The sequence below is a fragment of the Castor canadensis genome, chromosome 4, assembly GCF_047511655.1.
Source record: "Castor canadensis chromosome 4, mCasCan1.hap1v2, whole genome shotgun sequence".
In the NCBI taxonomy this organism is placed as follows: domain Eukaryota; kingdom Metazoa; phylum Chordata; class Mammalia; order Rodentia; family Castoridae; genus Castor; species Castor canadensis.
Window position 1 is genome coordinate 176,904,976 of NC_133389.1, and position 26,078 is coordinate 176,931,053.

Below are 26,078 nucleotides of genomic sequence, written 5' to 3' on the forward strand. Positions count from 1 at the left end.
CATTTATTTAGGCTGCACTAGGTTTGAACTCAGGGCCTTGCACTTGATAGGCAGGAGTTCTACCACTTGAGCCATGCCCACAGCTTCTAAACTATCTTTAGCAAACTAAATCTAACCTATAGGATAATATATTGTGACCAAGAGGAGTTTATTCCTAGAGTGTAGGGCTAGTTCAACATTCAAAAGTCAATCATTATAATTCACTATATTGACAAACTATATGTCAGTAGATAAAAAGGAAAAAAATGCGCATTCATTTCTGGTTGAAAAAAAAATTACACCACTCAGCAAAAGGGGAGTAGCAGGAAAGTTCTTCAACTTGAGAAAGGCCATCTACAAAGACTTAACAGCCAGCATCAAACGTTTGGTGAAAGGCTGAACCAGTTTATCTCTGAGGTCAAGAGTAAGACTGAGATGTCCACTTTTGCCACTTTTATTCAACATTGTATTTAGAGGTTCTAACCTGTACAATCAGGCAAGAAAAAAGAAATTGAAGACATCCTGATTGGAAAGAAGTAAAACCCTTTATTTACAGACAATATGGTCATTTACAAAAAACAATAGAAGGAATTTGCAAAAAACTAATAGAACAAGTGAGTTTAGGCAAGGTCACAGGTCACAAGGTCAATATGTAGAAGTTAATTGATTGCTGTATAGTAGCAATGAACAATCTGAAGTTGAAATTTTAAAATACCATTTAGAATAGCTTCAAAAAATATGAAATACTTAGAATAAATTTGATAAAGGAAACAAAAGACTCAAAACTACAAAATAAATTTCTCAGAGAAAGCGAAGAACTAAATTAAGCGGGAGATAAATGTTGTTCATGGGTTGGAAGACTCAGAATTGTGAAATAAATCATTTCTCCCCAAATTTATCTATAGAGTCAATGCAATTCTAGCAGACTTTTTAAAATAGAAAATCTGTTCTGAAATTAGTGTAGAAATGTAAAAGACCCACAGTGATAAAAATAATGTTAAACAAAAATAAAGTTGGAGGACTCACGGGATCTTATTTCAAAAATTATGAAACTGTTGGGATTGAAACACTACTTTCAATGTAAAGATAGATCAGCAGAACAGATTAGGAAGGCCAAAAATAAACCTATACATGTAAAGAAAATTAATTTTTGACAGAGACACAAATGCAGTTCTGCAGAGAGGATTATTATTTAGTCTCCAAGAAAAGCTATTAAAAGGCGACATTGCAATAATAGAAGTACATTATTTAAATTTTGCTTTGTGTGGGTAAGTCCTCAATTGAGGATGTAAAGAAATGAGTGTATTGAGAGGGGGTAACCAGACTGGCATGAAAATTCAAAAGTGCTGTGAGGAACAGTTGAATGAATTAAAGATGGGAGGCCTAACATAGAAAGAGTAAGGTTTGAGTAGAGTGTCTTTGAAGGATGAATAGCTCTTAGTAAAATATTTTTAGGGGAACATCTACTGTTAGGTGAGGGTGAGATCTCTTTCAGGCAGTGGCAAGAAATAGAATTGATACTTGTGAGTGGAAGTGACAGTACGTCCAATTTTGTCTTGATGTTGAGAAAATAATAGGTGGAAGTTGGCTTCCTCGGAGGTTTTTCTCTGCAGATATATTGGCATGGGCGAGGTAGCCACACAGTTACTGTTGATCCAGTACCATCCTTTGCAAGTTACTCCTTGGAGAGAAGCCTGTGCCTTATTTTGAGGTTATTATTCTCATGGTCCATATGAAGAAAACTATTGTTCATGGGTTTTTTAGGGCCTCACGCTTGCTAAGCAGGCACTCTACCACTTGAGCCACTCTGCCAGTCCTAAGAAAACTATTGTTTCCTAGGTAACTTAATATATTAAAGTCATAGGTAGAATTTACACCTAGCCATGCCAAACCAATAGTAAAATTATACTTGTTTTACTTTATTCACTGTGTCCATTGACATTTCCCATTTGTTTCATGTGTTCCTTTAACAAAATGATGAATGCAATATTTTAGTGTTTACTCCTTTTTAAGAATTGCATATGACACAAATAGTCCCTTAGGAACTTTGCCACAGCTTTTTAAAGAGTTTATACAAGACTGATTTCCTTATATCTTTAATAAAATAAAAGTTATCTTACCATCATTCTATCTGGGTAACTGGTAGATGGGTGTGGGATTGGACTTGCTCTTTCACTGCCAACATCCAAATAGATGTGGTGTATCTAAGTGACTGTTCTTACACCCTTTGCCCACTATATGATATATGAAGAAGGTATGGCTTCCTTGCTCAGCTTATAGTTGATTCCCTTCATCACCATGAGTACATTTGTTCCTGGGTGAATAGCTATATTCACTTAATTCCATGAGAGGAATAGCTTGCTGCCATATATAAGAGTGGGGGAGGGAGTAGCCTTTTCATAGTATGGCCATTTGGCAGTGACTCATGATTACTAAACTTGTTTAGGGTAATCTTTGACACCAGAAGGTGCTGAATAGGTTTTTCTTAGTCTATGATCTTTCAGCTTAGAATATGCGAACATTTTTTTTAGTAAAAGAGATGGGGGGGTGCCCAGACCAGCAGAGGTAGCTGTGCACCCAACCGGCCTCTGCCTGCCCTCCACTCGCCCCAGTGTCTCTTGCCCCAGGGTCTCTTTCCCCGTTCCTCCTCCTCCTCCTCCACCCTCCCCTTCCTCCCTCCTCCCCAACCCCCCCCCCCCCCGCCCGCTGTGGGGGGGCCCTCACCTTCCCGCCAGCCTCTATTGTTCTGCCCCACCCTCCCACCCTTCCCCTTCCCGCCCCGCTCCCCTTTTCCCCTCTGTGGCCTCATGCCTGCAGTTTTTGGCTTTCACCCCCACCAGTGACCAAAGACTTGACCACTCAAAGTCCAGCTCCCTATAACACTACTGGCATGGACACCAGTGTGATTGAAGGTGGATTAAATGTCGCTCTCACCATCCGGCTACTTGTGCATGGAAAGGAAGTTGGCAGTATCATCAGAAAGAAAGGAGAATCGGTTAAGAAGATGCGAGAGGAGAGTGGTGCACGTATCAACATCTCAGAAGGGAGCTGTCCTGAGAGAGTTACCACTTTGGCTGGACCCACTCCTGCCATCTTTAAAGCCTTTGCTATGATCATTGACAAACTGGAAGAGAATATCAGCAGCTCTATGACTAATAGCACAGCTGCCAGTAGACTTCCAGTCACCCTAAGGCTGGTGGTCCCTGCTAGTCAGTGTGGCTCTTTAATTGGAAAGGTGGTTGCAAGATCAAGGAAATCTGAGCAAGTACCGGGGGTCAGGTCCAGGTGACGGGGGATATGCTCCCTAACTCAACTGAGCAGGCCATCACCATTGCTGGCATTCCGCAATCCATCATTGATTGTGTCAAACAGATCTGCGTGGTCATGTTGGAGACACTCACCCAGTACCCCCCACCGAAGGGCATGACCATCCTGTACTTGGTCCAAGCCGTCAAGCTCTCCAGTCATCTTTGCAGGTGGTCAGTTGACCAAGCTGCACCAGTTGGCAGTGCAACAGTCTCATTTTCCCATGATGCATGACAACACCAGATTCAGTGCAGGTTTGGATGCATCTGCTCAGACAACTTCTTGTGAACTCACCATTCCAAACGATTTGATTGGCTGCATAATTGGGCATCAAGGTGCTAAAATCAATGAGATCCATCAGCTGTCTGGGACGCAGATCAAAACTGCAAACCTAGTGGAAGGATCTACTGACATGCAGATTACCATCACTGGATCTGCTGCCAGCATTAGTCTGGCTCAATATCTAATCAATGTCAGGCTTTCCTCAGAGATGGGTGGCATGAGGAGCTGCTAGAACAATGCAGATTCATCCATAATCCCTTTCTTCTGTTCACCACCACCACCCATGATCCATCTTTGTAGTTTCTAAACAGTCAGCGATTCCAGGTTTTAAATAGTTTGTAAATTTTCAGTTTCTACACATTTTATCATCCACTCATGATTTTTTAATTAAAGCGTTTTACTTCCTTTCTCTGTTCAACTGTTAATGCTGAGATCCATATTTAGTTTTATGAGCTTCTCCCCCTCCCCCCTTTTTTGTATTTTTTTGTTGTTGTTGTTTTTGGCTCATGAATTTTTCTGTTTGTCATGGAAAATGTAAGAGTGGAATATTAATACATTTCAGTTTAGTTCTGTAATGTCAGGAATTTTTCAAAAAAAATTAAAAGATGGACTGGAGCCTTTTCTTTGTGACTAGAAACTGGATGCCACAATGATTCATGTGGGTTTTATTCCTGTTGTTTTGCTGTTATTTTTGTACCTTTATCCCACACAGGACCCCATTGGGTTTTGAACAGAAGACTGTTCCAACTAAGGTATTTTCTTCTGTTTTACCAGTCCATGTTTTTTATTGGCCCTTGGTCCTTTTTTCCCATAACAGTGTACCTGGTTGGTCTTTGTAAAGTCTGTGCCCAAAGATTGAGGATATATTTTCCTAGGACTTAAGTATAAAGTAGATAGGCACTTCTCTGAGGGTAGAAGGAGGATGCACATGTGTATCTATGAAAACAGATGGAACTGAATGTGATTGGGATTCAGCTTCTTGGAAATGTCTGTCCCTTTGTTCACGCTTGCATACTTTGAAAATTTAACTGTCTTGTTTCTAATAACATTAATTTATAGTCTTGCATAAAAATAAGGGGGGGGCTAGGATTTTAAAAAGCATGTAGCACAGGAATTAATGTGGTATTAGAATTTTTCTTATGATCAAATATTTGGCATCAACAGTATGTGTTAGCTTACTTTTAGATCCCATCTTATATCTTTGTCTTCATATACTTTGATATAAGAGCTGTTTTCAGTAAGATTATTTAACCCCTTTTTGAGAGTGAATTAATTAAAGCAGTAAATATGGGTTAGCATATATTTAGAACTTAATTGAAATAAATTTAGAGTGGATTTAAAGAAACTTTAAAAAAAAGTATAAGGCAAAAACAGCTACAAGTTCAGTGTAATTTTAAATGGGTAGGAAGTAATACTAATGGAAATTTTGGTAGATTGAAAAAGGCCCTATATACAACCTAAGAATATTCTGAGAGAGCTAAAGAAGTCTTCTTTTGTTTTGCATTGTTTAAAATATTTATTTTGAAATTGCTGTCAGAAAGTTACAAGAATATGTACATTGAACGTGAGTTCCCATGAACCATCTCCCTGTATCTACCCCCCAGTGATTAGTCTCACATAACCATATATATATATATATATATATATATATATATATATAATCAGAACCAAGAAATTAACATCAGTACAGCCTGCAGGCCTTACTCAAATGTCACCAGTTTTATAGTTTGTGTGGATATGGGTGTAGCTCTATGCACTTTATCACATGGACTGCCATGTGATTACTTTGTAACTACCACTGCATTCATAATACAGAACTATTCCATCATCACAGCCCTCTGATGCTGTGAGCCACAATCATTTCTCCTCTTATTCGTAATCCCTGCCAGCAACCAATAATCTGTTCTGTAAATCTATATAAAGTTGGTTACTTCAAGAATGTCTTATAAATAGTAGGAGGCAGAGGAAGGAGGATCGCAGTCCAAAGTCAATCCAAATAAAAGTATGAGAGCCTGTCTGAAAAACAAAAACAGCAGGTGGTGGGGGAGCAGTGTAATGGTCCAAGTGGCGAGGTCAAGTTAGATAAGTAAACTCATAACCATAGGTAAAATTTTTCCGATTGACTTTTTTTTTTCCACTCAGTATTATTTCCCTGAGTTCTGTGCCAGTAATTTTATCAATAGTCCATTGTTTTTGACTGCTGAGTACTATTCCACGCTATGGATTTATACCACACTTTTATGAATACAATTCCTTGGTTATGTGGTAAGCACATACGTGGTTTTGTAAGAAACTGCCAAACCTTCCCCAGAGCTGCTGGGCCATTTTACATTCCCCTGACCATAGTCAGAGATGGGATATGATCTAGTCTGTGTTTGGGAAGTTAGACATAATTGTGGAAGGTGAACTTGGTAAGGAAATTCTGGTGACAAGAAAAGGCTGGGAATAAGAGAAGTAAGATACGAAGCTATATTTCTGAGAGAAATTAATAATTATTTATGCTCAAGGTTCACATACCCTTTGTCCGTCTTCTCACCAATATTTTCCAGAGCCATGTCAGTGCTGCAGCCCCAGTTGCCCACTGCAAGTCTAGCTGTAGGCACACACCCAAGGCCTGTTCGTTTACATGTGGTTTGTGGCTGCGTTCTTCAACTGCAACTGCAACAGAGTTGTGACAGAAACCACAAGACCTGAAACAAGTTTGCCACGTACCTGTCTAGAGAAACTTGACATACACGTCTCATGAGACAGATTATAGGAAGGAATCTTATTTTGGTTAGAAATTGGGGCAAGGGGACTTATGTTTCATGTGTGTTTTACTTTTAAACTTAGTGTTCTATGTATGTGCAGAGGATAGAGTGCTCAGGAGAAGTGTATCAGCCATGGCCTCAGATGCTTTCTCTTCCTTCATCTACTTTAAAGTTACACTCTATCCTAATTTGTATATTGGGCTCCCACTCAAAGTTTTTGTTTTGAAAAATGACAATGGACTGAAGAGAAGCTCCCAAAAGGTTTGAAATACACTGATTGAGGTAGCTTCTGACATCTCTGCGAACACTTTTAAGTGCTGCCATTCCTCGCTACAGCATCACTTCATGCTGGACATGTTCAATCTGACCGGTTATTTGCCTTCTCCCCAGCATCAGTCTTCTTAATTGACACCTTTGAAAAATGCTACCTTTGTATCCTGGGTCTAAAACCTCAGAGGCATCAAATCCTTTTTCCTTACTCCAGCATCTGTTTACAAAGTCCTGTTCATTTTAAATCATTGTGGGAGGAGCAGGGTGATGTGAGAAGGCTGTTTCCTTCATCAAACCTAAGGTTTTAAATTTATTTCTGATGCTGTCACTTATCTACACAAAGTAATATGTTCTAACATGTGTTCATTCAGAAAATATTTGAGTATAATGAAAAGCTAAAGCTTATTCTTAATTCACTACCATGTGTGGAGACCACCATTAACATGGGGCCATCCTCACAGATTCTTATATTCTAGCACTCTCTCTCTCTCTCAGATAAGTCATGCTCTTCTGTACCCTGGATTGTTTTTTAATTTTAATGTTAACATCTTTCATGTCAGTATAGATGTCAGTTATTTTTAAAGCTTGTCATGTTCTTCTACTTTATGGGTACATAATGATTTAACCGGGTCAAGGAGATAACCTTTATTTCTAATCCTTTGCTATTGTATTTGTATCTTTGTATCTTTGGGTACTTGTCTAGTACAATCTATTAAGAATTTGAAGCAAAGGGAGGGCAACCCCAGTTTTATATCCCACCAGGTACAGCCCTGTCCCTTCAGCTGTGAATAGCCACCATGGCACCTCTCACCTCCTGGCATGAAGCCAGTTTGGTTGTACTGAGTAGTTGGGTGCAGCAGAGGAGAGAGTGGTGAAGGCACTTTGAGCATCTGAGGGACAGTCTGGAAGCACTGATGGGTAAGCAAACTGTCTGTTCCTGTCTTCTGAAAATGCATTTTTGCCTCACTACTTTGTTATCTGAGTGATTGATTGCCTCGGTGGTAAAATAGCATGGTGATGGGTACTGCAGGGATATTGGACTTAAGGCAAGAGATTCAATACAAAACCTTCTCAGTTTTTGAAAGCCTTAGAGTAGTCCAATTGTACCAGTCTTTGGCTTGCTAAGTACTTGTTTCCCCCACCTTTTCTCCTCCCCCTCCCCAGTGTCTCATTGTGTTGCTCAGGCTGGCCTCAAACTCTTAGACTCAGACATTCCTCCTGCCTCAGCCTCCTACATAGTTGGGACCACATGCATGACCACCACGCCCAAACCTATCTTATTAAGTTTAGTTCTAGTACTGGTGCTGGTGAGCATTAGATGTGAATATTTGAGATACTGACTAATGCTTAAGTTGATGCTATAACTTAAATATTTATTTAAAATACTTCCTAGAGATAAATAAAAATAAAGTTGTCACCAGTTGATTGTATGTAGGAAGTCAGAAAGCCTTCCTAGTTTAAGATTCACACGCCTGGCCCCAGGGGATTTAGGCACCATCCCTCCACTCAGAGCCTTGATTCTGACTGAGAAACTGCCAAGCCCAGACTCTTTCTCTGTGGCTCTAGACTCCACTGTGTATGGTTGCTTCGTAGATCACTTCTCAGAAACCCTAAGGAAACAACTAAGACCTTAGGCAAAACTCTGTCCCTCTCACCTAGAAGAATAAGCAGTGAATTTTAGATAAGATCATGTTTGTACTTTGTTGTATAAATGAATTGTATTGAATAAACCTAGGATTGGAGTACAAAAAGAATTTTTTAAAAAAAGAGTAAGCAGCGAGGTACAAACACATCATTTTCCAGCTTTCCACTCAGTGGATTTGCCACAAGGGGGACTGTTTTCACATGTTTCTCTTCTTGATCATGTATTTATAAAACATTTGGCTGCTGTTAATAAAGCAGTGTGCCCATGAAACCTAATATGAGGCTTCCTGGCTCATAGAAGAGAGTAGCTATCTGTGTCTCAGAACACCATGTCCAGCTGACAAACACTTGCAGAGACAGTTCAGTCAGGTAACAAAGTCATGTAAATCGCCACCTTAGACATTGGAGTGAAGACAGAGTGTTCCAAGAGTTTAAGTAGGCCCTCTACAAAGGTCTTTACTATGTTAAAGAAATGAGAGGTCCACATGAGAAGTTATACACTGTAAGGTCAGGAACTGAAAGAAGGTACAAGCTGCTACTAGGCATCAGAGGAACATAGAGCCCTGGAGGGCGGGAAGGTTCGGGGGCCACTGCCTAGAGTGAATGGGAGTATTATGAACATTCAGGCTTTTAGCTGGAACAAAGACAGAGATGTCCAAGGCAAGAGGGTGAAAGTAAACAACGGGCAAATAAATTGAAGACCTCTGTTTGGAATTTGAGATCTTAAGAAATGGATCTCAGAGGTCATCCATTCTGTCCCTCCCCCCACTTTGTTACCAGGTCATCCAGAAGACCCAAGGGGTATCCATGAGGCCATACAACTGGAAAATTACACAGTGGGGACTTGAATAAAGACCAACATCCTTGTTTAGAGGTCCTTTTCCAGCATGCAGAGATAGAGCCATCACCCTTGGAACTAAAGTGAGATAGATACTCCTTACCTGTGAAGAAGAAAAGGCAAAATAAGAGGATTGATGAACCTGTCAGACTTACAAAATAGTTGGAAAAGGGCACCCTTCACCCAGCTTCCCCAAATTTAACATTTTACATAACCATAGCACAACAATCAAAATCAGGAAAGTAACATTGATACACAAATATTATATATTAACTGATATATAGACATTTTTCAAATGAGTTTTTCTGCACCAGCATCCAATTTAGGATCACACATTGCATCTAATTGTGTCCTTAGTCTCTTTTAATCTGGAATAGTTCCTCAAACTTTAACTTGTGTAACCTGAATACTTGAAAATTTTGTAGAATGTTCCTTGATTTGGCTTTAGTTGATGTTTCTTCATGATTCAGTGTAGGTTATACATTTTGGACAAAGTTTCCCACAGAAGTTATGTTATGCCTGTTGGGGGCATCTATCAGGAGGCAGTTGATATCAATTGTCTCATTACGATGATGTTCACTTTGATCACTTGGCTAAGGTGGTATCTCCACTGTAAAAATACTAGTTTTCTTTTTCCCAGTAATAATTATCTTGGGCCAGGAGCTGGTGGCTCATGCCTTTAATCCTAGTTACTTGGGAGACAGAGATCAGGAGGATGGTGGTTTAAAGCCAGCCTAGGCAAATTGTTCTTGAGACCCTATCCAGAAATACCCAACACAGAAAGGGCTGCAGAGTGCCTCAAGTGGTAGAGCATCTGCCTATCATGAGGCTCTGAGTTCAAACCCCAGTACTGCTAAAAATAATGATAATAATTGCCATTATTATTATTATTATTATTATTATTATTATCTTGGGAGGTGAAGCGTCTTTTCCAAAAGCTCCTTAAGTGATTCTAAGTGTGTTACCAGGGTTGAGACAAGATTGAAGAAATAAATCAAGATGGAGCAACGAAGTTGAGAATTTTTTTGTTGTTTTTTTCAGGGGATCGATTGCTGTTTTTATTTTGAGATAGGGTCTCACTTATGTACCTAGGGCTGGCCTCAATCTCACAGTCATTTTGCCTCAGCCTCCTGGGTCACAAGAACAGACTATGCCTGGCAAGAATGTTTGTATGTATGTATGTATTAAGCAGTACTCAGGTTTGAACTCAGGGCAATGAACTTGCTAGGCAGGCACACTACTACCTCTTGAACCTTACCCCTACCCCATGAGAATGTTTTAATTAGAAAATCTTACCATAGTAGAGAGGATTGAAGCTAGATATGCAGACAGAGAGTACAGAAAGAGTCTTTTTAAAAAGTCTCCAGAGGAAAGTAGAGCCTTGTTTCCTTATTTTTTTTTTCAATTTTTGTTTTTTGTTTTTGAGGTACTGGGGTAAGTAAAGCCTTTTTAAAATATGTGCTACTATAAGTTTCTAGTTGAAATCAACCCAGGTGGATTAAAGGCACACAAGCAGCATGAAATATTAGTGAACCAAGGGGCACAGGTTCCATCACTTTTTCTGCAGTGCTCAGAACTATGAGAAAAAGAAGTTTCAGTAAAGCCATGTAAGACTGTGTAAGGGAGCAAGAGACTTTGAGCTCCTGGCAAGGGCAGTGCTGAAAATGTGCAGTCTTAGTAGGACAGGTAACTTGATCATTAAGGGACCAGTAGAGTAGGTGACATATGGTGAGTTAAGCAGCTTGAAAAAGGTACAGTGTTTGTAGGAGCTGTAAGTGTGAACAGCTTACTCAGTGAATGTGAGGAGACAGGGAAGTGTGGATAAGAAGGATGTGGTCAGAGAAGCAGAGAACGTATATGACGCAGTGCAGACAGGCCAGAGATGGGGACTAGGCATGAGGGAAACCAAGTCTAAATCTAAACAATAATGACCAGTTTGTTCTATGTGTGGCATCTTTAGTCAGTAAATGCTGAATTGTCTTTTCTTGTGAAATACTTTACTTTTCTCATTTTTTTTTTAATTTTAAACGTATCTTTTTTGATCTTTTTATTTAGTCATCTGGTAGCTGTATGATCAGAAATCACAAATATTTGAAATATGCATATAATTAAAAGTCATCAATTGAAATACGTACAAATCCCTTTTGTGTATCAGAACTGCTAATAAATAATAAGGTTGATTAATTTTAATTTTTCTTTTCGATCACACTGCTGACTAGCCTATGTTCATGGTAACTAGCTACAGAAATACACAGTTCTGAAAGTCTAATATTCCCCCTACTTATTGTCTGCTTCTGTAGATTTGAGCATTTTCTTCCTGTTAAGTCCCATTCCAGTCTTTAGGTTTATATTTGGCATTATGTGGGTCTATTTTCAAAATAGTTGCTAGGTCTACCTACATATGTAAGCCTCCATACTTGGTTATTTGTTAGAAATAGATCTTTAAAATTTGGGGGATATCTTGTGGGGAAGGATAAAAAAGAAATAGAAGGATTAAGACGATAAACCAATTAATACCAGTGTCATGAACATTTTTATCTATAATTTCTCCTCTTCCTTATCATTTTGCTTTTTTTAAAAATGTGAATTGTAAAACATTTAAACAAGTCTAAAATAGAGCAAGTAAAAAGCAAAAGTGCTCTTATCTTTCCATGTAACTAGACAATACTAAATTTGGTATGTATTTTTACAGACTGTTTTCCTTTGAGATCACAGTGAATTAGGCTGTAAATTGAGCAGGAGGTAAACTTAATTTTGAACTTGCCAGTTACCTGTACAGAACAATATACAGTGTGGGTGTGATGTGATTCAAGATTTCCAACACAGCAAGCATTTCCTCCAGCATTGAAACAGACTGCTCTTTCTTCAGCTGAGCAGGAGTTGACTCTCACTAGATTCACCTGGGAAGACTTCCTCACTGTGAGCTGTACATAAATATACTGAGACCCAAACTCAGGGCACTTGGTCATGAAGTAAAATGGCCAGCATTATTGAATTAATCAGCCAGACTCTTTCCTTGCTTATACTGTAACTTTGTCAGGTAGATGTTTCTTGTAATTCATTTATTGGTCCCCTTCCTTTGGACTGCAGTTATTTTTTTCATGTCTCAGATGACCTCCACCCATCCTTAAGGGGAACGTCTGTTCCTGTCCAATACTGGACAGGGAGAAATTACAGTACAAGGTAAGGCTAAGCAGTAGGGCCATTCCTTACAGGATTTTATAGGCCATGAAAAATTTGCTCCATTATAAGAGAAATAGATTATCATTGAAGGACTTAAAACAGAGGAAATGTCTTCATCATCACTTGTTATTTGAATGGCCACTATAGTTATGACGTGGAAAAGGGATTGTAGGGGGACTAATAAGGGTGCCAGGAAGCCAGTCAATAGACTATTAAGTAGACTAGGCAAAAGCTATGGATTTTGATTTTGATGGTAGCTGGGGAGCATAGGTAGCTGGACTGGGGAGAGCTGGTGATGACCTAAACTATTGGGTGAGGAAGAGGAAGGGTTGAGAATGGTCCTTATGTTTCTGACCGATACTACAGTCTCAATAGTGGCCTTATTACCTAAAACAGGGAACAAGGGAAGAATATCAGGCATTGGGGCAAAGTCATGAGTTCCATTTTAGGTGCTTTAGATTTGAGGTGCTGGGAGACATACAAATAGAGACACTTGGAGAATGGTAAGGCCTGGGCAAAGAGAACTGAGTTAGAGATAGGAATCTGTAAGGAGTCTGCCTTTAGGAGGTAATTAAAGCAGTGGGCGTGGGTGAGATCACTTAAAGGGAAAGTACAGAATAAGAGTGAGGAAAGGAAGACCAAGTATTCTGCCTTAAGGAATGCTTGATGTCTAAATGTCCTAATCCAGGAGTAAGAACCAAAAAGGAAAGGTAAAAATTACAGTGATAAATCACAGGTGAAGGCGAAGGAATGGTTTTATGAGGAGGGTATAATAAACAACAACTCCAAATGCTGCTGGGAGCTCAGACATAATGACGCCAGAAGTTTATATTCGGTGGCATACAAGAGACTGATGAATTGCAAAAAGTTGAGAAGCACTGGGTGTAGAAGCCCCATGGGATTGGGCTGAGGAGTAAATGTGGCAAACCCTCCAAGTGTCTTGAGAGGTTTTAATTATAGGTGTTCTATAGCTGGGAGAACGATTATGGAGTCCAAGGAGAGCTTAGTTGGTGGTTCTGTTAAGGGGAGTCTTGCTCATGTATATAAACTGATAGGGAAAAATTAGGTGGGGGGCAGGGTGGGGGGAATGGCTATGTGGGAAGGAGAGGAGATAATAAAGTAAATTCCTGAGAAAGCAGGAATGGGGTAGGATCCAAAAGTAGGTGAGCTTTAGCGTGGATTAGATGAGTATGGTTCCACTGGCATTTTGTCCTCACTCCAAAAGTATGCAGAAGTGTGAAGCAGTGTCATCTTCTGAATGGGAGCAGGGCTTTATTGGTGAGTTCAGCTTACCATTCAACTTGGAAGTACAATGAACAGCTTTCTAATTATATCCCTGCCTCACTCCTCACTCTCCCTTTTTAAAATCAGCTTTATTGAGATACAGTTTACATACCATACAGTTCACCCATTTAATGTGTATATTTTAGTGGGTTTTAGTATTTATATATATATATATGTCTATATCATATGTGTGTGTGTGTGTATATATATATGTATATTACGGTAACCATAGTTAATTTTAGAATATTTCATCACTTAAAAAAAAACCCATGCCCTTTAGCTGTCACTCCCTTCTCCCTCCGTTACCTGTTGTCAGAGAGAACGTGAGGTATGGTCTGAATTCAAATTTTTAAAAAAGCACATGATTTCAAAGAAGAGTATAAGCCAAAGAGTTGCTAAGAGCTTTAAAACCCCTTAAGGCTATACATGATGGCACATGCCTATAATCCTAGCATTGAGAAGGCTGGGACTGGAAGATTGCAAGTTTGAGGCTAGCCTGGGTTACATAGTGAGATTTATGTCTCAAAAAAAAAAAAAAAACCAACTTTTTAGTGTCAGAATCATTTGAAGAAGAAATACTAATGAAGTGGAAGTAAAAAGACAACACGTGAAAGTAGATAATTTATATGCTAAATAATTTCTTCTTGGACCCCCCCAAAATTATATTTTGGGTTACATAAAATGCATGAGCTGCTATCAGCAATCTCTAAGGCATTATAGAGAATAAAATAGTAATAATAAGTTGGAAAAGTTAAACTCTGCTTAACATGGATACTAAATAAGGAGTTACTGGAGGACAATTTAAGAAAGTCATAGAGTCAGCACAGTTTTAGTGAAAAGATTATACCAAATGAATTTCATTTTCTTATGTTCATGAAATATCGAAGAAATGGCATATTTTTATCTTATCAAGATATTTAACAAAAAGCTTCTTGAATTTGATTTGGAGATAGGGAGGGGCATATGTAAGTCATTGAGTAGCTATGTCCCCAAATTACTAGATCATTACTGAAAGGAGCATGATTCAGAGCTGTGAGGGTGGACTTCACTTGTGGATCTTTCCTATTGAGCATTTTGGTTACTGATTGACCTAGGCCCTGGAGGGCTTTAACAAGTAGTGGCTGTGAAAATCAGAGAGATTTAGTTCACTTTAAGCTGTGAGTCAATTATATTTTATAATTGTCAAAATTCTTTTTTATTTTTTCTTTTTCTTTTTTGGCAGTATTAGGGTGGGGTTTGAACTGAGGCCTTCGCAGGTTCTCTGCCTCTTGAGCCACACTCCCAACCCTTTTTTGCTTTTAGTTATTTTTTCAGGTAGGGTCTGGCATTTTTGCCTGGGGCTGGCCTTGGACCACAATCCTCCTACCTATGGCCTCCCACCTAGTTGAGATAATGTGTGTGCCACCATGTCCAACTTACTGATTGAGATGAGGTTTCACTCATCTCAATTTGGCTGGCTTCGAATCACAGTCCTTCCGATGTCAACCACTTGTGTAGCTGGGATAGCAGGCATGACCCATCATTGCCTAATTGCCAAAATTCTTAAAGGTACCTTGGTCTGCATAACATTTGCAATGGGGAAGGTAGTGGTCTGGTGTCTCCTATATCATCCTATTTGGGACAGGGTTGGAACATTAGCTCTACCTTTCTTGGATAACTTAAGCAGATGAGAGGAGGTTTTCTGGAGAAGACAATTTAGGAAAGATAGGCAAGCCACCTTCAAATAGGAGCTTTTGTGTGGGAGAGAAGTTAGAATGTTGCCTGTTCTGCAGGGCAGACCCAGGGCCAGTAGACAGTGTGGTGACGCAATGTTTGTCTCCTTATAAAATTGTCTGACCGCTATCTGATACTGATATCTGCCAATGCTGCATTACTGGACAATGGAAATATTCAAGGTGAAGCAATGTGATCATTTGGCAAGAAGGTTAGACGGTTGTAAAAGGGTTTAGGTGATTCGTTCAATATTGTAACAAGCTAATGTTCTGTGAATCTGTGCTAAGTCATCTCCCTGAGGTGTACTTCTTGTTGTAAATGCTTCATTTCAAATAGATTGTCACAGCCTTTATGTTTTTCTTAAGTCTTTAATATTCTGCTCAAGTTTCCTTTGTTGGCTTATTAGCTATAACTTTTTTTTATGGGGTTTTTTTTGGGGGGGAGTGGGGGTTGTTTCTTTTTTAGTTTGTATAAGACAGCATCTTATACAAGCCCAGGCTAGACTCAAACTCACTATATAGCCCAGTCTAGCCTCAAACTTCTTGTGATCCTCCTATCTCAACTCCTAAACAGATTACAGGCGTGAGCCACCGGCACCCAGCGTCACCTTGATTTTTGAAAGATATTTTTACTGGGCATAAAATTCCACAATGACATGTTGGGGTGTGTGTGTGTGTGTGTGTGTGTGTGTGTGTGTGTGTGTGTGTGTGTGTGTGTGTGTGTGTTCTTTTTTCCCAATAGTTTTATACTCCTCCACTGTCTTTTCATATACATCATTTCTATCAAGAAGTCTGTTGTCCTCCTTTGATTCTTTGCCCATATTGTTTTACCCACTCTGGCTGCTTTTAAGATTTTCTCTTTATCACTGAATTTAAGCAGTGTGGTTATTCTTTATCTTAGTAGTCTTCTTACTGTTTCTTGTGCTTGGGATTTTTCAACCGTTTAGCAGTATTACAGTTTTTGTCAGATTCAGAATTTTTTCAGTCATTCCTTTCAAATATTTTGTCTGCCTTTTGCCCCACTGCAGTTACATATATGTTTGATTGCTTGCTTAAAGCCATCCTGAAGCTTACTGATGTGGCATCTTTGCCACCCCACCCTCATGTTTCATTTTGGATAGTTGTTACTACTCTTTATTTAGTAACTCTTTCTTCTGTAGTAGTCTAATCTGCTATCAGTCCCTTCCGGGGTACTTTTTATCTCACTCATTATAGTTGTTTTTTTGTTTTGTTTTGTTTTTTGTTTTTTGTTAACATTGAATATAGTTGTAGTAATTGCTTTAATGACCTTGTTTATCGTGCCAGCTGGGTCATTTCCAAGGCTGTTTCTTTTGGTTGGTCTCTTCATTATTGGCATGTTTTCCAGTTTCAATCCTCAATGCGCTGGGTGAGATGAGCAGAGTTTAGTCTAGAGCTAATTTTGTATAACTACTGAGGCAAAACCATCTGCGTGATCTGCTTGATACCTTGGGACTATGAGGTTTTCCATTCAGGCTGATGGGAGCAAGAGCTCCTTCAGCCCTGTGTGAGCTCTAAGGCTCTGTTCTCTGGCCTTGGCAGCTTTGCTCACACACATATATTTACCAGTACTCTGCTGAAGTAATGGCAGATCACTCTTAAGATTGCACAGCAGATCTCTGATGTGTGCTTTCTGTGCAGTGTTCGCCTCTCTCTACTCTGCCCTTTGAACCCTAGTCTCCTTGGCTCCTTTTTCTCAGCTCTAGCTCTCAATTCATGGAGACCACCTGTTCTGCCTGGCTTCCCATCTCTGTACTGTGGCCTGGCAGTAAGCTAGAGCAATTGTGAGGTTCTCTTCATTTGTTTCCTGTCTCTCAGGGATCAACACTGCCTTAAGTCCATTAAGACATACGAAAAGTCATTGTTTCATATGTCTTAATCCTATTTGCTAGTGTTTTTCATGGAAAAAGGTAAATCTAATCCTGTTTCTCCACCTTGGCAGAAGTGAAAGCACTTTAGTGACTTTTTATTTACCACTAACACCTTAGCTTTGCACTTGAAGCCTTTTTCAGCTTCATTTTCTCTTCTGTCTCCAGCACCTAAGGGCTCCCTACACCTTTTCTCTGATAGTCTGAGTTAGTTAGCTTTACATCACTGTGACAAAAATACCTGAGATAAACAACTTAAGGAGGAGAAATTTTATTTTGGCTTACACTTTTAGAGGTTACAGTCCATAGTTGACTGACTCCATTGCTTTGAGGGCTGTGGCAAGGCAGAAACATCATGGCAAAAGGGCATGGTGGAGTAAAGTTGCTTGCCTCATGGCATCTACGAAACAAAAAGAGCAAGAGAGAAAAGTTCTGGGGACAAGATACACTCTTCAAGGCCATGCCCCTGCTGACCTCCTTCAACTAGGCCATACCTCTTAGTTTCCCAATAATGCCATCAGATTTTGAATCCATCATTGGATTAATCTGCTGATGAGGTTAATAGCCCTCATGATCCAGTCACTTCCCAAAAGCCCAACAGCTGGCATCCAAGCCTTCAGCACATGAGCTTTTTGAGGGAATACTTCATATATGAACCATAACCTATACTTCTCCCTCTCCCTCATCCCTGGCTCATGACACCACTCCTGTTCCCTGACATTCGCTTGTCAGAGTCTCTTACTCAGGGTCAGCTCAGGTCTCTTCCCTGATGTTTCCAACTCAAGACAGAACTGACCTTTTCTTTTTTTCTGTTCTATTTTCTACCGTATGTAAACCATGTTTTCAGTGTTCAAGTGGCTATGTTATACACATACTGGCCTTCCTATGGAGTGTGCATGTTGCTCCCATGAGTATACACACACAGTGTTCACCTCCTTAGAGCTGAGATGGAGCTTGCACATAAGTCTAAGGGTAAATGATAAGAGAGAAAGCATTTAACAAACGTGTTACATGTTTATTAAAATGCTTTTTTTTTCTCTTCTTCAACCTCTCCTCTAAAATCAGGCTACAGAAGAAGTTTCCAAAAACCTGGTTGCCATGAAAGAAATTCTGTATGGCACAAATGAGAAAGAGCCACAGACAGAAGCAGTAGCTCAACTCGCTCAAGAACTATATAATAGTGGACTCCTTAGTACCCTGGTAGCTGATTTGCAGCTCATTGACTTTGAGGTAAGAAATCAGTTCCTTAATTTTGAAAAACAGCACCTTACTTATAGTCTTTTTCCATATGTTCTTTCCTTGGGAACATCTTAAGACCCCTGTTTGCTCAGTGGTTCCTGACCTCTGTAAGCACTTAGCTGCTGCCTCATTAGCAGAGCCAGGGCAGGAACCCGTGGATGTCTCAGGCCTAAGCCAGATTCTTCCCTCTGTTTTACCACATTGTATGTGGAGTTCTTTAGGTATTCATTATGCCTTTTCATTTAGGTTGTATTTCATAGACAGCTACTGTTAGGATAGGACCACTATAGTGGATTGCATAATTCACAATTCCTGTCCTTAACTGTTGAGGAATAAACAATCTAAGGAAGATCACAGAATGTTAGAATTTTAGAGATAGAGAAAACCTTAGAGAATATCTGTTACAGCAGAAATCATGTGTTTTATTTGCTTGACACTGCTTTTAAATTTTTAAATTAGCGTGATGTTTAAGTGGCAGATTGTAGTCACAACTCTGAATTTCTGACTTGTCTTAGAAAATTTGAATCTGGTAATAGAGGGGCTATAGTCCTGCTTGGCTCCTTAGCTAAGCAGAGCAGCGTCCCAAACTTTTACACTTGGGTTTGCTGTAGGCAGCACAGCTTATTTTTCTATCTCAGGGTCTGCTTTACCCATTTGCATCTCCTGCCCATCCTTGGGTAGGCATTTGAGCTTGTCACCCAAGCTTATGCAGCTGGGTCATGCCATATTACATATTTTGTGAATTTAACAGTGAGAATAATGGTCCTTGATACCAGTATAAATAAACTAATCTGAAAAGCATATATGGTAATGAAGGCCTCTGGCCTGGTCACAGGCAGTTTCCTCTTAGACTCTGTCACAAGTGTGCTTTAAGTCCCTTAGTTTAACTGGATAAAATTTTGGAAAAGGGTGAGAGAGTATGGTTCATAGGTTGCTTGATAGTATTGATAATAAAGGAAAATAAAAATGTATTTTGTCCTGTAGTGCATATAGAACTAAGATATTTCCGTTTATATAGCTGATCTCATATATTTTTAATAGTGTATCAAACTCCAGCAACAGTTTTTATTTTCTCTGCTAAAAGTGTACATGCACTGGGATATCCCTCTCCTTTGTCTCCTCCACCCACGTTTCTCCCCAACCTGGACACTAAATTTAATGTTCATTTGGGACTTTAGAGACATCAGGGTTGTTTGTTTGTTTGTTTGTTTGTTTTTTGAAAAAAGTTTGTACTCTTGGGACTGATTCATAAAGAGTATCATTACTGCACTTGAGTTAGCACAGGCCCCAAGACAATCTCTCTGTACACTTTAGGTCAAGTGCTAGAAAGCTAGAGTTTCACATGCTCTTCCTGTGGGCTTGTCAGCCTTGTAAGAATTATTTGTTCTGAAACATCTCTTGGGGTCTAGTTCTCCGTTTGTTAATTTCTTTTGCAGTTTTCTGATTGCACGGTACTCTAAATGGTAGAAATGTTCATCTGTTCTGTGCAGTGGTGTTATAAAGTTCTGATCTCTAAACTGCTGCATCTTGTGTTACTTTAGCACCTTCATTATTAATCTATTTTAAATCTTTCCTAATGACTTACTTAAATAGGGGGATTTGTCTACATACCGCTAAAGCTCAGCTTCTTGCATAATTCTCTCATTTTACTATACTGACGGAGTACCATTTCCCCTCCTCCCATCACTTGAACAGAAAAGCTTATGTATCATTCATAGCACAAGTTGCTTGTTCCACCTGGCTGTAGATTGTAAGCATATAGCAACGCTTTATTTTCCATGTCTGAGTCAGCATGGTTCTGAGTTAGAAATGGTTGAAATTACTTGTGAAATGTAGTGAGATTTCACACAACATATTGTGCTGAAAATAATACACTATTAAAACTTAGAATTTGGAATTATAAATAAATAAAATAAAATTTAATGTCTGTGAGTGTTGTAAATTGAAATAGATACTCAGTCATAGCCATAAATATAGTTTTCTTTGACTTTATTTTGGAGCATGGATGGACATTTTGATGTTTACTAGGTAAATATTTTAATGATTGTAATCCCAATAGGGCAAAAAAGACGTGGCTCAAATTTTCAACAATATTCTCAGAAGACAAATTGGTACAAGAACTCCTACTGTTGAATACATCTGCACCCAACAGAATATTTTGTTCATGTTGTTGAAAGGGTATGTATAATGTAATAAAATTTATATTCTTAGTTGAAAATAAAAGGAAAAATTGCTTTGGGTAAAAACAGAATGGTGAATGTGGGAGGCATTTTCTCTGTAATTTAGCCAGCTCATTTTTCCATGGGTCTTGAACACATTTCCCTCCTTAAAATTCAACCTGTGAACTAAATTAATGTAAAAATGCCCTTTAGATGGAAGTTTAAAATGAGGTTAACTGTGAGCCTTTAAACTCATAAATCAAACATGATTGAAGGAAAGAAATCAGTCCTTCGTGGTCTTGTTTCTTTTCTCTAAGATTTAAATGGTTGAATTTTATTGGAATATCAGCAGAGTAATCTATTTAAAGACCTTTGTACCTAATCTGCACACTGTGAGACAGTAAGAACCACCCCATACACTGTTCTTGGATGCTGCACAGCTTCCCTTTGTTGTCTCCTGAGGAAGTGTTATGTGTTGTATGTGAGTTTCTCCTCTGTATACTAACTCACTAACCCACTTAATTTGGTAATTCATCTTCCTGGAATCACTGCTGGACTAAGGCATTTATGATTGAGTAGTCTGTCCATTTACAAAACAAAACCAAAAAGCCTAAAAGTGAAAACTTAACAGAAATGAAAAACAAATTCTGTTCTCCCTCAACTGACCCTGTTGTTCTCCCTGACTGGCCTCTTGTTCTACATCAGAGTTGCCTCTGTCTGTCTGGCACTGTCTGTGTTCTGGTACACTGGTGGACAAGCATGTTACTGGCATGACTGGTGGCATGAATCAGCTTGCTCCCTTACTCCTAGCTTTGCAGCCTCATTCTGACTCATCTCTGTGGTGTAACACTTCCTCCACGTTCACATTTGTGTAGACAAAGCCTGAGTCCCTGAGTCCCTGAGTCCCTGAGTCCCTGAGTCAGTGCCTGTGTTGCCAGCACTGTTTCCTCCTCTCTGTTGCTAACCGTCCATGTTGCTTCTTCAGATATTGTCATACAGAACATTTGTCATCTCATTTTTTTGTTGTGTCAATCCCATATTGCTGCATAAACATGCAGTGAGTAGCCTGAAATTTTGATGTTCCCACAGTAACTTCCGGTTGCCGTTGTGTTTTTTAAAGCCATTATTGCCTTTTCCATAGAAACCATTAAAATCCATAAATTAAGTAGCTCTTCCTATGATTTCACTTTACAGTAACTAGAGCTTGTGTGTAACCATTGTTAGACGTTGTGTAAAGTAAGACTTTTGAGATCCAGTTTGAAGTTTAATACTCTCATCTGCTGACCAGAGCAAAAGCCTTAGCCAGGAGGAGAGAAGAATGGAGAACTGAGCCAGGCTTGGGACCCACCCTTACATCTACCCCTCACCGTGTATTGTGAGAACTATGCTTACAGCACAGCAAATCTTCCCTACCCCACACCCACCTTTGCAGTCATTAACCTCCTGCCATCCTTGCTTACTCTAGTTGTTACCTCCTTCCTTTCCTCCTGACAAAGGACTTGACTTCAGTGTACATCCCTAATGCATAGTGAGTAAGACAGTGCATCGCAGAACAGTGGAACCTAATGCTACCCAATGCCCAGTCAATTTTCACATTTTCTAGGTTTTCACAAAAGTGACCTTTTAGAGTAGTTTGTTTAAATCAGGTTCTAAACAAGGCCCACGAACAATTTGATTGATAAGACTCTTGGCTCTCTGCTAATTTATAATAGTTAATGCCTTTTTTTTTTTTTTTAACTTAGACTAATTTGTTTTAGTCTAAAAATCACATTTTACCCAGGAGTAGTGGTATATGCCTGGAATCACAGCAGTTAGGAGGCAGGAGCTGGAGGAGCAAGTGTTCAAATTCCAGGAGAGCCTGGTCTGCATAGTAAGCCTTGTCTCAGAACAATTAAGGGCTGGGGGTAGAACGCCTGCTTAGCATGCACAAGGTCCTGTGTTCAAATCCCCAGCACAACAAAAACAAAATGTAGTTTGTGTTTGCACTCCTGGTTTTACCCAGCATGTTCAACTCTCCCCTGCTCCTTTGAGATGGTGGTTACATCTGGGAGTTTGTTAGATTCACATTCAGTTTGAGGGGGCATGAATTCTTCATGGGTTGGACCATGTACTTCCTGTTGGGTGGCACTGATTATCTTGCTTTAGGTGAAGTTTAGATTGGACATTGGATGAAGTTTAGTTAGTTTGTGATCTGCCCATATGAAGTTTTCCACCAACATTTCTTTCACTTGGTTTTAGTGTCTACTAAGGGTCTTGCCTAGATTCAAAATGGCAATTAACTGATTCTACTATTACTTCTCCATGTAATCAATTGTGTTTTTTTCTATAAAGAAGAACTTCTCTTTGAAGACTTCTTTATCCCAAAAGCCAATGTCGTTATTTTAGTATAGTTAGTTGGCACCCTGGCCACTTCCTTTGATTATGTTGCTTAAGCACTGTTACTAATTAATCAAATTAACTTAAGAAAAGAAACAAACTATACTGGATGTGTTTCAATCCATTGCAGGAATTACTTTTTTATGTCTAAGTTATCCAATTATAGGCCATTGAGAGGAGGAATTCTTTCAGGTTGGGTCCTGTGTCCTTTTGACAAGAACCTACAAGTCTGTGATAGTTTCCTTGCTGTTTGGCACCTTGCTCATTTTGTATGGTTTCTGCCAGACCTGGAAAAGCCATTTCTTTGAAGAGTCCTGTGGACTACCTGTTAAGATATCTGTACTTTAATTGATTGGTTAGTTTAGACTACTGATATATAGCATGATTGTCTTCTTAGGCTATAAGTACTTTGATGTTAAATATTTTGGTGGGCCATGCTGCTAATACTAAAGTTCATTTGAGATCTTACTGCTGACATTGAACTGAATTTGGAGAGAAGATTTTTTTTTTTAACTGACAATTTAAATGTTAATGTGCTCTCCATTGCAATGCTAAGAAGTTATCAGCATAACTGTTTGCCTTCTACTCATTGGTTTATGGCTTAATCATTTGAACAAGCTTGACAAACTCTCATCAAAACTTGCCCAGCTTGTTGTACTAAACTATCTTACCCTTGATCGTCTAGTCTCCCGCTTATTAAAGATAAACAAAGATGAATGGTATGATCAGCCATTTTGTGAGTAGATGTTTTAATCAGATTAAGAGCCAATCAGTATCTAACTACCAAAAGAACATAGTTTGCCCTTGTTGAGGATCTGTGATGAACATATGTACAGCCAAAGGATAAGGATAAGCAAATCGGTGCTACCGGACTTCAGAGTCCTGTGAGTTTGGTTAATTAGGTAAGGGTTAGTAAAAGGAATTGGAGTTACAAATGGTTTAGAATTTGCATAGGCAGAAAAAAGAAAGCGTCCTTTGACCTATTGCTGGAAACAAGGTCCAGGAGCAAGAATGAATATCGCATGATTGGCAGCAATAAGCAGTAAAATCTGAATATTTTATAGCATGGTAGAAGATAACGCTGTACCCGAGTAGTGAATCCAGTGAGGGGAAAACTGGACATTAATCCAAGAAGTTGTGTTTGATTGGCAAGAAATAATTTTAAGCTCCTAAGCTGGAAATGCCTTTGGTAAGCTTGTGTATTGGATAGATTGGTTAAGGCAGAGCTTGGACAAAGATGCTGGGTAGGAAGCATTTGCAGTTCTTGCTCATGGTATGAGGTGATGCAGCAACAGGGATGGATAAAAGGATATGAAACTAAGATACATCAAACAAGGGTGAAAAGGGCCTGCTGACACTGAAGACAGGAAGACTTGGAGCAAAGACAGGAAGGTTTAGAACTGTGCTTTCCCATGTAGTGACTACTATTATATAATGGCTTAATTTTAAATAACATTTAGACTTCAGTCCCTCAGTCACACTAATCAGATTTTAAGTGCTTAGTGGCCATGTGTGACTAGTAACTGCCATAGTGGACAGCACAGCTACTGCAGAAAGTTCTATTAGACCTGGTTTAGACCTAGATATCCAAAACAAAATGCTGCTAAATTATAGTAGTGAAGAAGCTGCTGAGAGAGGGATTTACCTTGTGAGAGAAGATAAAATTTCATGCTACACATGTTGAATTTATGTAGTCTTTAACTGAGGTCCAGAGACAGCAGAAAATGCCTAACTGCAATTTAGGTATGACTTGAGGGAGGGAAATTTAGTAGTCCTGGTAGAAGCCATGAGACTATATGGGCTTTCCTTAGTGGATAGAAAAAAAAGACCCCAACCAGCCAAGAAATAGGAACCATACAAGGGATAGTAAGGAGAACTGGGAAACTTTTTTTCTTTCCTTTTTTTTAAAGAGAGATACAGGCCTGGAAGTATTGCTCAGTGGTAGAATGCTTGCCTAGCATTTGTAAGGCCCTGAGTTCAATTCCCAGCACTGATTCCCCAGCACTGGGGGTAAAGGAGCAAAGATCTGCATTGTTAGAACATTAAGTAGAAGAATCTTTGCTATGAGAAAGGATTGCTTGTTTTAGCTAATAGGAGCTCTTTGCTGCACTAGAGTGTTGGGAAATGGAATTTGCTGCGATAAATTATGGGAATGTATAAGGGGAAGAAGTTAAGCCACCAGCGGCAGCATGAAAGGAAGAAGAAGAAAAGAGAGCAGGTGACCAAGTCCAGTGAGAGAGGTTGGTGCACATGGGAAGACAATGGGGCCTGCCCTGCTCAGCTGAGAGGTTATTTTTGTAATCACAGGGAAGAAGAGGTGAGAGACAGAGTTGAGAATAGAGGAGGCTGTGTGTGGAGAGCAGGTCAGGAGGCACTGCGTCCACCCTTGATGGAGGTACTTTGAAATCCTCAGGACTAGGCTTTCAACTTCATGGTATTTACATGTTGCCAAAAGTCTTAAAAAACTGTTTTGAGTGCTGTACACTTGATAAATATCTGAGTTTGAAAAATTTTACCATAGGCAAAAGCAAAACCCAAATGGAATGGTGTTACCCTAAATCCTTCCTTTCAGATCCTAAACTTCTATTCACTCAGTCACTGCCATGACCATTTTTCCTTGGTTGGAGGCAGCTACCCACACCTATTGTGTGTGGGCTCTAGAGTAAGCTCCCGAGCCCAGGCTGTGCTCAGAGAAAGGCCTTTTGTAACCCTGCTATGTTTGATTAGCTAGGACTCATGTCTGAAACTTCCTGTTCAAAAAGTTTTGAGCCAGCAATCATGTTTGGCTTTTTGTTTGTTTTTTATTTTGTTTTGTTTTCACAGGTATGAATCTCCAGAAATAGCTTTAAATTGTGGAATAATGTTAAGAGAATGCATCAGACACGAACCACTTGCAAAAATCATTTTGTGGTCAGAACAGTTTTATGATTTCTTCAGATATGTCGAAATGTCAACATTTGACATAGCTTCAGATGCATTTGCTACATTCAAGGTAACAAAAATGAATTCTAAATATACTTGCAAGTCAGACCAACAAGCGTGCTGTTTGCCTGATCTTCTCTGCCCTCCTAGTCTACACGTGACTGCCCTCTAGTGGGAAGAAAGAAGATGTATTTTATATGTTGGTGTGATTTAAGATTTTCATAAAGTGACAGCTTTGAAAATGTGGA

At 39.3% G+C, this 26,078-nt stretch overlaps 1 protein-coding gene and 1 pseudogene across 2 annotated transcripts in view; both read left to right on the forward strand.

The window, feature by feature from the left end:
• Cab39 (calcium binding protein 39) overlaps positions 1 to 26,078 on the forward strand; it is an 84,882-nt gene that overhangs the window by 41,831 nt on the left and 16,973 nt on the right. Inside the window, exons 1-4 of one of the 2 annotated variants that reach the window (XM_074071988.1) lie at positions 7,359 to 7,505; positions 18,200 to 18,364; positions 20,433 to 20,551; positions 25,732 to 25,900. In XM_074071988.1, the coding sequence (XP_073928089.1) occupies positions 18,233 to 18,364; positions 20,433 to 20,551; positions 25,732 to 25,900 (420 nt within the window). In that variant the 5' untranslated portion in view covers positions 7,359 to 7,505; positions 18,200 to 18,232. Of the gene's footprint in view, positions 1 to 7,358; positions 7,506 to 18,199; positions 18,365 to 20,432; positions 20,552 to 25,731; positions 25,901 to 26,078 lie in introns of those variants that run through there. The other variant, XM_020184147.2, reaches the window with a different exon arrangement.
• LOC109699455 (poly(rC)-binding protein 2 pseudogene) lies at positions 2,763 to 4,182 on the forward strand (annotated as a pseudogene).